Raw genomic sequence first — 14,642 nt, 5'->3', positions numbered from 1 at the left:
TCCATTGAAGAACAGGAAACCTTTCTTCTACCCCCTGATTTGTCATTTGACCCACTGGCTAGACAAGCACTTAATACTTCAAACACTTTTTATCTTTGATAATTTCCTTTTCAAAGCTATGAGGAGCTAACAGGAACTGGTCACCCACAGAAAACCTTTATAATAGCTCAGACCCCATTTTGTGCACTTTGAAGTTTCAAGATTAGCTATATTGGCTTTGGTAAAATCCAAAACATCAGCCGAAGTATGCTTAATGATCTGAATTCATTGACTGTTACACTGTTCATTGTTTTACAGTCTGGAATAGCCTCATGGATAGTCTAGGCTTAGAGCATCCAGCCTACTTAGGAAAGATCCTAGTTTTGGATAAAAATACCAGTTGAAGATATCCTTTCATCCTACCTACACCCCAATATATATTTCCTTTGCTATAATCAAGACAATGATCTGTCCATATGAATCTTATGCAATGGGATAATATTGAGTATAAACAGGAAGCCACAACTAAAGAAGAGGCAGAAACTCAGCTAAATGGTCACCTCCTTTCTATTTTATCTTCTTAGGACTAGATGAATAGGAACTGAAGGAAGCCCTTATTTTGATCTGAGAGCAATGAGGATTTTATTGACACATGAGACACAACAATAATAAAATATCAATATTAAAAGAATATTTCATTAACATAAAATGTTACACTTTTGAAGACTATGCATTACAGCAGAAAATCAACTAAGACTTACTACATAGTTGTATATAGTATATGTTACAGGAACTCTCTGCTAATTTTAACAGTGTTGTCTATGGTCACAGGCCAAGATTCTATATAGGAAAAGCAAAACTGATGTTCCACAACGTAAATGCATTTGTGCTGATTGAAGTGAAGTAATGATGGCCCTAAATAAGTTGTACTTGCAATCCATCATCAAATCTTTCAATTTCTATTAAATTCCAAATAATAATGCAAAGAAAAGGACTTTTGCAGCAACAATGTCAAACTTGTCTAGGCACTATGATATGTTATGGATTTTGGATTAATAATCACATTTATGGACACGGTTTTTTTAAAGAAAGGATTTATTCTAGTTTACAGTTCCAGGGTAAGAAAGTCTATAATGGTGAGGATGGCAGGACAGTAGGAGCAGGAAGTAGAGAGATCAAATTTCATACTCATAAAGAAAGCAAAAACCAAGAACAAGAATTTGGACAATTTTATAAATGATCAAAGTCTGCCCCAATGATGTACTTTCTCTGATGAAAGTCCATCTCCTAAAGGCTCCATAACCTCTCCAAACAACATTATCAACTGGGAAGCAAGTGTTCAAATACATGAGCCTATGGAGGAAAATTTATGCTTCAAAACAAAACATGAACACATAAACACATGTCAACATATAACATACATTGTGCTACTGACATTTCTCAGTGCTGTGATAACTGATAAAAGTGTTGATTTGACTCACAAGTTGAGAAATCAGTCCATCCTGGTGGGGAAATGGCAGCAGGAATGTGAGGTAGCTGCTCACATTGCATCCACAATCAGAAAGCAGAGGGAAGTAATGCTGAAGCTAGGCTCACTTGCTCTTTTTTATTCAGTCTTTAACCCTAGCCTATGAAATGGCACCACCAATGTTCAGCTCAGTATTCCCTATTCAGTTAAGCTACGATGGAAACAGCCCTCATATACACACATACCTGAAGATGTGTCTCTTCGGTGATTGCAAATTCAGTCAAGCTGACAGTAAAGATTGGCCACATATCAGCGGGGAAGGGAGGAAAGGAGAGAGGGAGGGAGGGAGGGAGGGAGGGAGGGAGGGAGAGAGAGAGAGAGAGAGAGAGAGAGAGAGAGAGAGAGAGAGAGAGAGAGAGAGAATTTCCATCCTCTCTCTGTAGAGGCTTTTAAGTTTGCCTCTTCCGCAGTTGGCTTTACTGTTTCTGAGGATGTCTGTGAAGGTGCAAAGTTTCCAACAATCCATGACTGCGGCTTTACTGCTCTGGATGAACACTGCAGACTTCCTTATCTTTTTAATAACAGTTATTAATTAAAATAGAGTTACATCACTTTTCCTCCCTCCCTTTCCTATTTCCAGTCCCAGACAGGTGCTATCTTTCTAAACCTTCCCATGCCAGTCTCCTGATTTACAAGTTGATAGAATCTGTTTCTTTGATTGATATCATTTCATGCATGAATATGTATATAAATGTATGCACAAATATATAAACACAACCTGCTAAATTCATTTTTGTTATCTGTATTGATATGAGGCTCCTAATAGGTTGTGCAATACAGGATGGTTAGCACTGAAGCCATATGTATGATTTTAATTGAAAACACACACATCTACCTTTTCCCTACAAATACTGATGGCAGCATTTAAGACATTTACTGTAACATACATCTTAATCAAGTTAGAATAAAGCATATATATTAAAGCGAACTTCAACAATTTTGCTTTTAGTTGTTTAGTTACAACTTGGTGCAAGATTTGGATATGAGACTTAGGTATTGTAGATAATATTATTGGATTTTATAAGCAATACCTTTCAAAAATATACATAATTAATTTAAATTAGAAAGACAACCAGAAGCATTTAGAAAAAGGAAACAATCCACCCGAGATTTGTCTTTGAACAGAGAATATAGGTAAAAAAAAAACATTATACTCTATTTTTATCCTTGTGAATGAAAAGGTTGCCTTTAAGTTCAGTTGTTTGAGCACACAGTATTCAGTTGGCGGTACCATTTGGGTAGATATCAGAGATGTGGCCTTGCTGGAAGAAGTATGTCAGTGGAGGCAGGCTTTGATATTTCAAAGCCACATGCTACTTCCTGTTTGTTCTTTTGGTTTCCTCCTTTTAGTTCAATATGTAAACCCTCAGCTTCCTACTTCTGCTGCCATGCCTTCACTCTGACACCTGGATTCTGACCTTGGGGAACTGTAAGCACATAAAACAAACAAACAAACAAACAAAAAACTAGAAACAAAAACCCACAAGTCTTTCTTCTATAAGGTGTCTTGGTCATGCTGTTTTACCATAGCAACAAAAAAGTAACTAATATATTACCCAACCTGAAAGATTTACTGAAGACATAGCTATTTCAACTCTAGTTTAAAATATCTGCTACCTGTTTAGCAAAAATGTTCCAATATGTCATATACTCATTTATACACAAATCAACAGAATTAAAAGTACATGTCATGAAAATATTACTGATAAGTAGGTATAAATCCTTTTAATGAATATGTAAGCTGATTTTATAAAAGAAAAGAAGGAAGACATTTTTAATGGTGTTAATCACTCATTGCTATGCTATCCTTTGGTGTGTTTCAAAAAGCCCAGATAAGCAAAAGTAAAGATATAATTAGTAAATGAATTGCTACAAGGTATAAATATAAAGACAAGAATGAATTACTACATGGTAATGTTTAAGAACTTAGACTGTCACTGGGCATTGGTGGCGCAAGACTTTAATCTCAGTACTTGGGAGGCAGAGGTAGGCAGATCTCTCTGAGTTCAAGGGCAGCCTGGTCTATAGAATGAATGCCAGGATAGGCTCCAAATCTACAAAGAGAAACCCTGTCTTGAAAAAACAACAACAACAACAAAAAAAACCAACAACAAAAACAACTTAGACCAGTCAGTCAAATATTAATTTCAACTTTTGCTTTCTATTTTACCAGTCTTGTGATTTTGCGAAGTTTCTCATTCCAAGACTCAGTTTCTTTGAGATGTGTAAAGTAAGGATAACATTTATTATCTATAATGTTACTGGGGATGGGAGTAAGATAGTGTATACAGTCAGTGCAGTGCTTAGTTTAAAAAGTGGTGCTAAATTGATGAAGACTTCCATTCAAGCATCCAACATATATTTACCAGGATGGCTAACACAAATATAACAGCATCTAGATTTTCATCATGAAAGTTATAATTTAGAAAGAAGATAAAGAGATGGAATGCATATCCATTTTAGAAGTGGGTGGGGAATTGAGGTAAAGTAGAGAACCCTGTCTGCATCTATGGTTTTTAACGATAAGGCTGCAGGGACAGATAAGGATCAAGGATCAGGCAGAAAATAGCAAGACTGAAAATTATTCTAGTCAGAGAAAATAGCACTTGAAGATCACTTCAATGTTTTATAGAAACAGCTGGATATATGTTTTCATAAACTTCTTCTCTTGTTCTTCTTATATTATATGCTATGACATCTTTTGGGAGCATTCTTCTTTGTTCTCTCCCTGCCCCAACTCACCTCATGCATATAAGGTGAATTTGGGAAGTGGGGAAGTAATCAGACACAGAGAGTATGGTGGAACCCATTTGCACGGTAAACTGGGACTCACTGAAGGTTTTAACATAGTAATTGTGTTTGTTCTTATGTGATTATATGTTTATTCTTGTGAACTGTTTTTCTGTTTATTTGCATAGTGTGTGTGTGTGTGTGTGTGTGTGTGTGTGTGTATGCATGGGTGAGTGATACTTCTTTGGGATTACTATTTCCCTAACTGAAGTTTATCTCGAAAGTACCAATCTCTCTGTGGGTAAAAAGAGCAACAATGGATTTTAACAGGCAGCTGAGAAACAGAGAGATGGAATGCTCATCATTGAAAAAATATCAATTTAAGTTGCACAGTACTTGTGATCTGTGTGGAAACAGTATCCTGTGTGATTCTGGAAGCTCAACATATACAGAAAGACGCAAATCTGAAGCCAGCAGAGGAGGATTAAAGGAGTAAATACAAGATAGCTATTGAAGAAGATGACAAAAAAAATGACTGCATGAAGGTCAAATGATGACCAAAAATAGCAGAGAAATGCAGGCAATTGTGTTTGCCTACTGTTCAATAATGGACTCCAAACACTAACTGACAATGTCCTTTATCCTTTGTGATTCAAAGCATCTTAGCTCCCCTTCATCTCTCTTATATCCCCAAATTCACTTATCAGCTTAAGCCTGTCTCTTATCCCATCTGCATGAATGAATTATGAGTAAATATCACAAAAATCTCAATATTTTAATGAGGTTCCATGCAGAAACTTGAATAATTCAAATTGTGTTTGAATTGTGTGTGTGTGTGTGTGTGTGTGTGTGTGTGTGTGTGTGTGTGTGTGTGTGTGTGTGGTGTACATGGACACATATGTGGAGGCCAGTAGTTGATGTGAGGTGTCACTCTCTACCTTATATTTTTGAGACAGGGTTTTGACCAAGTCAGGAGCTAACAGATTTGGATAGAAGCTTCAAGAATCATCTCAGTCCCAACCTTCCCCCCCAGTGCATTATAGATACAGACCACTGCGCACGGTTTCTACATTTGTGCTGAGCATCTGAACTCGGCTCCTCATGCTTGCATGACAAGCATTTTACCAACTGAATCATCTTCCCAGTACATTTATTATGATACTTTGAGAGTATAGGAAACATCAAGTGGTTGACATGTGTCTTTTTGAAAATATACAGCCCTATTGTCTTGCTATGTAAAAGAATAGAATCCAAAACAAAATAATTACAAGTAAGATATGGTACCAGCAAGGTTTGGATGAAGCCCTTTCTTGTTAAATTTGTTACCATAGGATTGCCATCTTATCAATTACATGAGAGTTGTTTTCTTTTTTCTTCAGAAACTGCATTTAAACACAATTTCATTGAACCCAGGCACTTACTTAATTGATTTTACTAAAATTAAATACATTTGTTATCACAATAGCTTTAAATCAATATGTATACAATATTGTGAAGGTTCTCATTCAGTTAAAAATAAATAATTTCATATCAATTATGATTAAATTTATGGAGTCAATAAACCAAAACATTCACAAAGAATAATATCTTATTATTGCCTTGTCAGAAAAATATTTGGACTAAGTCTCCTGAGTTTTCTGTACAGATGAGCAAGAGCCTAAATTCTCTCTTGTCTTCCCCCAATATCCATGTTGTCTTCTTTGTCATGCTTGCCACTAAAGTATTTTTCTAGCCATGCACAATTCAGATTCATACAATCTTAATCAATATAACATGCACCTGAGTTGTGAGCCACCTCTGAGACTGTTCCCCAAAGACTGAATAAGACTTGGGGGGCATATACATCTGTTTTTTTTCTGCCTGTTCTCCAACTGAAGAGAATTCAATGAGAAACCCTTCCATGAAAGAGCTAGGCCACTGCATTTCCATGGAGAGCAGAGTCATAACAACCACCATCTCCTGTATGATGTGAATGAGAGACAGTATCTACTCTTATGGCATAGAAAACTTGGGAGAGTTTCCTTCAAGGTCTGATACAGGGACAGTAAGAAGGAAACTACACATTCATCTGTTGTCCTCTTTTATTCCTAATCACCACACAACCTTGCTGTCCAATGAGTTGTCACTAAAGGCATACCAGCCAGCTCACTGAATTCTTACAGTTGATATTTCTTCTATTTATGAAAGCAAGAGGGTGGGTATCTTTCTTTGTAGGGATTTTATTTTATTTATTCTGTTTTTATTTATTAGGATTTGTATTTAACATAGATACCATCAAAATATTATATTTGATGTTTGCATAAATTATTGGTTGTATATGAAACTCACTTACTGAAAGCAATGTATTTCACAGCAACAGGCATGACCTTAACAGAAAGAGTTTCATTATGTCTTTAGAACCCTTTAGATTCTTATATCATTAAAATGATAGTCTGCAAAGGCTAGTATAGAGAGATTTTAAAGCCTAACTAAGATTAATCATGATTATACTATTTCTCAGAAAGTAGACAGTATATAATAGGATACAGCTAGACCCCTGAGGAAACCTGAAGAGGGTATTTTCAGCTGATTATTTCTACCAGATATAGCAAAATCATTGAGAAGCTTTGAAATTGTAATGGTCTTTCTTAGAGAGCTAAGTAAAAAGATTGAAATGAAATATTACATTGGACTTCAAAATAGAATATTCTGAGTGTATACACATCTTAACATAAGCAGTTACCCAGAACAACAATCAAACAATGTGCATGTTAAATCATCCAAGTAGACTGATGGGTTCCTAAGTTCAAGGGCTTCACAAAGGATTGCTATAGGCAAGGTAATATTTGAATTCAAACTGCAATTGTAGGCCTGCGGTCCACAGCAGAATGTATTTTCCACTCTGGGTTATATATGCATCATCACATTTTGTACTTGTGTAAAATGTGAAAGTGCCAGAAATAAATACAAAGTGTTCCATCTCTCTCAAGTTACTATGGGATTCAATTTGGCTAAAAGTCCTAGGGGGCAGCCTGCTGTGTGATGTCTTACAGATGTTTTCTCTCCCTCAGTTACTATATTCAGTGTTTTAGCTGTCAGTTTTTGTCAGTGCTAATCAATAGCAAACACATCTATAACTGACCCCAGATATTTTAAAACATGACTCTGACCAATTGTTTCTGAGAAAAGGTTTCATATCCTTATGATTGACTGATTTCTGAGTCCTCCTGTTAACAATATCTTTGAATCAATACATTCTCATTGTTTTTTCTATAAATGTGCTCTCCTAGCTGTTTCTTAACACTCCATTATATGTAACTAGAGTTAAAATAAGTTTTACTGGATGTTTGATTCACTGATTTGTAAAACAATTCAATTCAAAGAGTTGAAACCCCGCCATCTGTTCAACATACTCAAAATACATGTGTCTGTAACATGACCTTCAGTAACACAAATTCCAAAGGAAAAATGTTTATCCTTTTTAGAACAGTTCTCCAAAAGAGTTAGACTATGAGCTAAGAGTTTATATTTCTTGGTATGTATCTTAGTGTCTATTCATTCTTTACTTGGTATTACAAATTATTTTTAGCTTCTTGGTGTTTTAGTCTCCCCCGCCCCACAACCAGGTTTCTCTGTATTGTTTTGGAGGCTGTCCTGCAACTCGCTCTTTAGATCAGGCTGGCCTGGAACTGGCAGAAACCTGCCTGCCTCTGACTCCAGAATGCTGGGATTAAAGGTGTGTGCCACCAACACCCAGCTAGCCTGTGCTCTTAAATACAAAAACAAACAAACAAAACAAGAAAAAAAAGGCCTGGTATCATGGACATAATATCTGAAATTCAGATGCATAAGTCTTTAGACACAATTGATAAAAAGAGACCTTTTTTTTTTCCTGTAGTAATATAGTATAAAATTACCAGATGGTATCCTCCTAGTTTCTGCTGAAAACTTCTGTTTTCTTGGTAGACAAAACACTTAAAAGAACAAAAAGTATGGTGCTGTACCAAAAACAACATGCTTCCAAGAACCTAGTCTATTTTGATATGCACAGTTCTTTATTCCTTCCAGTTAGACTCTTGCTTCATTTTTTTTTTTTACAGAAGTAAAGAAAACCAAATATTTTGTTATTTATGTAAGACTATAAGGTTTATGGCTAAGGGAAGGCATAAGACAATCACTAAAATTCCTTCTTAAAATCTCTATCCACAGACATAAAGGTACAGATTGTATATGCCCAATGTTGACCAGGGGTTATAATACAATGAACAAATTTTGAGTAACTACAGGAGAGCATCACCAGCAAGAAGCCCAGCCCGAAAGGCAAAAGAGCATTTGAAACCTGTACAGAGCCCGCTGACCAATCCTGCTCTCCTTTGACAGCTTCAAGCTGTTATTTACCAACAGTTTTCTTGAGGAATATACTAAGAAATAGCAAACGTATTTAAATATAGCTGCTACCTTGGGGCTTTGTTGACGTCCCCAAATGGAGAAGCAGTAAGATGTAAAAAGACGATTCTGGAAATGCTTGCTGTGAGACACTGTTTCCCTAGTCTGCTTCTAAAGAAAAATATCGCAATGGACAAATGTGTTATAGAAATCTGAATAAGCAATGGGAAAATGTTTTTGTTATCTGCTTTTTGAGATGTCTTGGGCTCCTCCCTCACCGATGCACTGTGTCAATCTGTCTGAAGAAAACGTGAGTGAAAGCTTAAAGCTTAATTATTCTACCTTGTATACAGACATCCAATGTTGCAAGGCGTTGATGACTGATCAGAGGTTGCAGTCTATCATGGCCTGGCTGCTTTTCCCAAAAGCTTGAAAATATGAAACTCCCTCCCTCCCCAGGGAAATATCCTGCTCTCTACCTGCCCTTATCTGGAGAATGTCTCTTGGCCTGGAGGACTGACCTTATCTGAAAGTTGTCTCTAAACCAGATACCTGATTTATCTCTGGCTTGACCCTTGGCACAGATTCCTACTAGAAGCCTTCTTTTTTGCACATATGATAACTAAGACTTGTGCTAGTAGCTTTATGATGGAATCTTGCAACTTAATGCAAAATAGGGTTTGTCATCAGGCTCCCCAAGCATATATATTCCTTATACTCTGAGATAAAGTTGAGCTGATTCATCGAAGTCTGGCTCTTGGAGGACTGTCGCTGTCTTATCCACAGCTGTCAGCACCTTCTTCCTTGTTCCTTGCCTCTGCTCTGTCTACCCTCATGGGCCATGGTAGCCAACAATACCGAGGAAGAAGCAGAACCACAGTCCAACATCACAGAATACTCCATGGATGTACACATGGAGTACTTGTCAAATTTTGGTGTTTGGCATAAACATTCTTTTATGCTGCTATATGTATTTTGGTCACTTCCATTTAAGACTTGAACTTAAAGGAGTATATTTTGGAAATATTAGCTTAGTACGAGCTAATGTCAGTCACCTGTTTTAAAGTTTCTGTAGTTTTATAAGAAATTTACCTTTGTATTTTAAGTGTGACATTCAGTGAAGAAAACTGGGATACTTTTGTGCTTCAGTTCCTATTGAAATATATTTCATTTTAAGTTTGATGAATATTGAATATTGTATGTTTTTGAGAGAAATACCTTTAAAACATACTTGAGTAAGTGGATGAATTATCATATTTTTGCATAAGGTTTTTTTGTAACAACTATTACATAACACAATTATTCAAACAGATTTTTCAGTTATTTTTCCTGAATGAGACAAAATGATAAAATTCAAAGACATCCTTTAGATAATGTATAAACCTGCCTTCATTTCTCTAATGGAAGGAATTAGAGTAATTTATTCAGGATTTAAAAAGAGAAAGCAATAAAGAGAGTAGCCATGGAATAATCAATAGACAACACCTCTCCCATACGTGACATAATAGGCTTCTGCTCCAAACTCCTTAACTTGGTAGTGATGGCTGTCAGGGCTCTGGGTCCAAAGCTGTATGCATGACCCTTTATAACTGCTGAAGTTCCAGATTTAATTGTTCAGTCTACCCAGCAAGAACAGAGATTGAAATGGCTGAATGCCCTGGAAGTTGAACACCTTGTTCTTACATTTATTATTAATAGCTAGAATTCTAACATGTGCTTAAATGGAAAGGTGATAATAGTCATATATCAAGCTAAAATTGAAAACAGTTTGAATGGTGATTGAGAAATAATTAGCAGCCCATTGCCACAGGGAACTGGTAAGGGAAGAACTTAAAAGTTAGTGTAGCTTCCAGAATCCCTGCCCCTCCTTTCAATAACTACACTTCCACCTGCTGTGTGAACATACTTAAGTGATTTTTCTTTTCATTTTAAATGTCTTTTATTGGTTTATGTTTACAATGGCATATGTGTGCATAACGTGCTTTCCTCATATTCACTGCATTACCTTCTCCTGTCCTCCACCCTTTCTTCTTCTCAACTCAACTTCCATCTACTTTTCATGTAGTTGTTTGATTTGTTAATTGTGACCCATTGAGTTTAATTAGGTTTGCTTCCATGGCCATGAGGTGAAGGGTTATTTGCTGGAGCATGGGCCAATTATCAGTTGTAATACTGATGAAGAAAATGTCTCACACTTATTCATCAATTATTAGCTACATATAACACTTCATGGAGGAGTGGGGTCTTATGATCCCTACTCCCATCCACGACAAAATGTTGACAAGCACACCTGAGTGCAAGATTTATGGTGATAACCATAGCTATTGTAAGTTAACGTTTTCAGCAACCATGTCATATCTGGAAGATAACTCTCAGCATTACTCTTCATCTATTTGCTCTTACCTACTTTTGGATCCTTCTTCTGTGATATTCCCTGAGCCTTAGACAGGGTGATGTAGATGTCTGGTTTTGTGCTAAAAACTTGGACACATATTCTTAGACTACTTATTGGTCTCAATATTAAAGGCCTGCACTGAGCAAAATGGGGCTTCTCTGACCAAAACTGAGTAAAGCACTAATTTATGGGCATAAGCGGAAATATTTATAAGGTGGTTTCCTGAGCACAACACAACCATTTAGCATAGCAACAGTAGTAGGTTATATTTCAAGACTTGTGGCCAGGTTCACAGTACTGAGCAAAAAATACTTTTCTATGTAATAGGCATCAAATTCAATTAAAATACATGATTATAGTCGTAATATTCATGGACTATTGTAGCAATGTACACGTATCACCTGACAATTCAGTTTTGAGCACCAAGGATCTACAGCCGAGTAATACCATTTATGTCATTTCTCTCTCAACAACCCAAAGTGTGTCTTCTGACACCATAAAAGCTGGCCAGCAGGCAGGAAGCTTCTAGCACAACTCCTGTTTCATCTCTTGGTGTTCTGCCACTAACAGGTGTAATGTCTTCAGCAGTAGGTCTTATACCTGGCTCTGAGTAGCGGCAATAGACTATGTGTACTTCAGGGAGCTTGCTGACTTACAACTTATGTAGAGGGAGTGGATCTGAGGGAGAGGGGAGTTGGTGGAGGAGCTGGCAGTAGTAGAGAGAGGGGAAACTGTGGTTAGAATCTATTGTCTGAGAAGAATCTATTTTCAATTAACAAAAAGATTTTTTACTTTAAATCATGCCTCAATGAGAGTTACATTCTCTGTGCCAAATTTATAAGAAAATTAAGCCCCTCACAAACAATTTACAAAAGGCTGGGCCATTTATCATAAAAAGAATAATTTAAGGATGAGATGAATCCATTTTGTAAATAAAAGATTTAGAAGATACTTTAAAGGAGTCCAAAATGCTTAAAGGACTACTGCAAGAGAAACTGAATTTGCTCTGTGTGGTTTTAGAAGGCATAATCGGGATAAACCAAGGAGAATTAGGAGCTAGAAAAGCATCTTTCAGCAATGTCATACTTACTATTATTTGGGGTTAGAATGTTGCACAGGAAAGTCACTTAAACTAGGCAGATTATCCAATCTGTACGAGAGAACCTATATATGTGTCCTTAGCTCTTTTATGTTTGAAAATCAGAGTCTTTGTTCACTTTGCTTCCCTCTATACCAAGCTGATGTAGGGAGAGATTGCTACATACCTACCTGTACGGCATGATCACAGGTATGTAGAAGGTGTGTGGAATAAAGGGCTGAGAGAGAGGACACAGGCTCTCTCTTGGTTCTTGTCAGGTCACAGAGAGCAGCTGAGCTTGATCCTTGGAGCTGGAACTTGGGGTTATCCGTTTCTTGTGTAAGTGACGTCTCCCCGAATAAAATTAATTTTATATTATCCTAGTCCCATGTAACTTAATCTGTTCATACACAAGCTGACAATGTTTTATTTTGCCAAGTAAACTATAATTATATTTCAAATGGATTTGCTTATTATGAACATGAAATATGACCGTCTTGTTAGTGTAATTTGTAACCCGTGGGTCCTAATGATGGTAACATTTTCACTCTCACAGTTGGCCAGACTGATGACCCCTGCAGAAGGTTCTGTGTTTCTTTGTATGAATCTTCTGAAATCAGTACAATGACTTAAGTTTAAATTTCATACAAATTTTTAAATAAACCACATTAATATTAAAATTATTGAGTCATAAACTTAAATCAGGATGACAAGATGATTCAGGGGGGAAAGGTGCTTGGCACTAAACCTAACATGAGTTCAATCCCTGGGATCTACATAGTGAAGGAAAGAACAGATTCTGTGAAGTTGCCCTCTGACCTCCACACATGGAAAGCATGGGAGAAAACATGTATACACATACATACACACAAACATGAACAAATACATAAATAAATTGAATAAAAAATTTGAATACACTTGAATGACTAGACTAAATTAATTCCTATATCTGAAATCATTAATATTTTCACTTATCAACCAATCTTTCTCTATCTATCTGACCCAATTTGAAGTTAAAAATATAAAATGATGTAATTGAAGGCATCTGGGTTCTCTTAAATCCCATTCACCTCTCTCTCTTTCTGATTTGCTTACTAGTAAATATTTATGTACCACAGAACATTCAATTTGCCTTTTCTTGTTCAAAGTTTACTTTTGTTTCCTAAAACAGCAAATGCCTTCTAGGTATTCCTTTCCTTATGTAAACGTGTAAACTGTTTGTGGAATACCTAAACCATCCATATGATTGTGAAGTCAATAAGCAAGAAATGTTAGAGAAAAAAAGTCCTCCCACTGCTGTATCTCAACCACCAGTTTCTACTTACTTCATCCCCCCAAATAGGTACCCTTGTTCACTAGTGCCTTGTGTGCTTTTTCCAGAGATATTTTAATGTATAAACAAATAGCAGCACAGCATGTGTTCTGTTCTGTGCATTGCTCTTAATAGCTAGTGTGTTTTCTTTTCATTTCAGGACACAAAGGCTATCCCTTATCTTCATCGTATAGAATCATCCTACTTTTTAAATAAATGAGCCATACAATATTTGACTTGGTTTTCATTGACTGAGTTTTAGATTCTTTCTGTCTTCTTAACAAAGCAATATAATTTATTAAAAATGCATATGGTATAAACATATGCTTTTGTACATTTGTGATACTAATAACCTTCTGTGCTACAATAATTCTGTTGGCTGAGAAGCCAGGAAAGTATTACTAAACTCTTTGTGTCTTAGTAATGCATATCAGGCTGTCATTTGATGTTGACTAGGCCTGTGTTCTAATCTAAAGGTTTCGCCAAGGCAAAAATTTGTCCTCCAATCATGACTATTGAAAGTATTTAGAGAAACAAAATGAGCAAAATAGAGAGAGCATAAATATATGATAATAGAGAGAATAGATGATAAATAATAGATGATAGATAATTAGATAAGAAGATAGACAACTGATAGATAATAGATGATAGATTAGATAGATAGATAGATAGATAGATAGATAGATAGATAGATAGATAGATAGATAGACAGATGAGAGAGTGAGGGAAAGAGAGAGAGAATTTTTAGGTACCCTTATCTTTGAAATCATATGCCATCATATGACTAATGAGAAGTCAGTGAATCTATCTTGTTTGCGGAGCTGTGATTACATAGGGCCCATCCAGAGCATGAGCCCTGGAACCTTTTAGGCTGTAGCATGGCTGTATTTGCAGGATAAAGTCCTTAGATTGATAATTGTTCCAGTCAATTCTGCATACAAAACTATACCTGATAGTACTAAATTGCTCAGCCCAAAGTATAACAAATCACACTCTCAAAAAGAATGTAAGGAGCTGCCCATTCCACATGGGCTTCTGATACATTATTGAACTCCAGGTGCTTGCTCCATTGAAGTTTTACTACAACCATGGCTGTGCATTTTTATAGTTTTCAGAGCCATTTGTATTTTTATCCTGTCAACACTGACCTGTATTATTTTAAACTATCACATTTTGGCATATCAAAATACAGGGGAGTTTTTACATATGAGCTTTTTTTTGTCAATATTGTCATAGCTGCGAAAACTTCTCATTT

The 14,642-nt window shown here is 36.2% G+C and overlaps 1 protein-coding gene across 1 annotated transcript in view; it reads right to left on the bottom strand.

The window, feature by feature from the left end:
• Acss3 (acyl-CoA synthetase short chain family member 3) overlaps window positions 1–12,424 on the bottom strand; it is a 184,821-nt gene extending 172,397 nt beyond the window's left edge. Inside the window, exon 1 of the mRNA XM_035451839.1 lies at window positions 12,267–12,424. Within this exon, the coding sequence (XP_035307730.1) occupies window positions 12,267–12,277 (11 nt within the window). The 5' untranslated portion in view covers window positions 12,278–12,424. The remainder of the gene's footprint in view (window positions 1–12,266) is intronic.
• Window positions 12,425–14,642: the final 2,218 nt, after the last annotated feature.

This window comes from Cricetulus griseus, assembly GCF_003668045.3.
Source record: "Cricetulus griseus strain 17A/GY chromosome 1 unlocalized genomic scaffold, alternate assembly CriGri-PICRH-1.0 chr1_0, whole genome shotgun sequence".
Classification (NCBI taxonomy): domain Eukaryota; kingdom Metazoa; phylum Chordata; class Mammalia; order Rodentia; family Cricetidae; genus Cricetulus; species Cricetulus griseus.
This window is presented reverse-complemented; position numbering and strand designations above follow the sequence as displayed.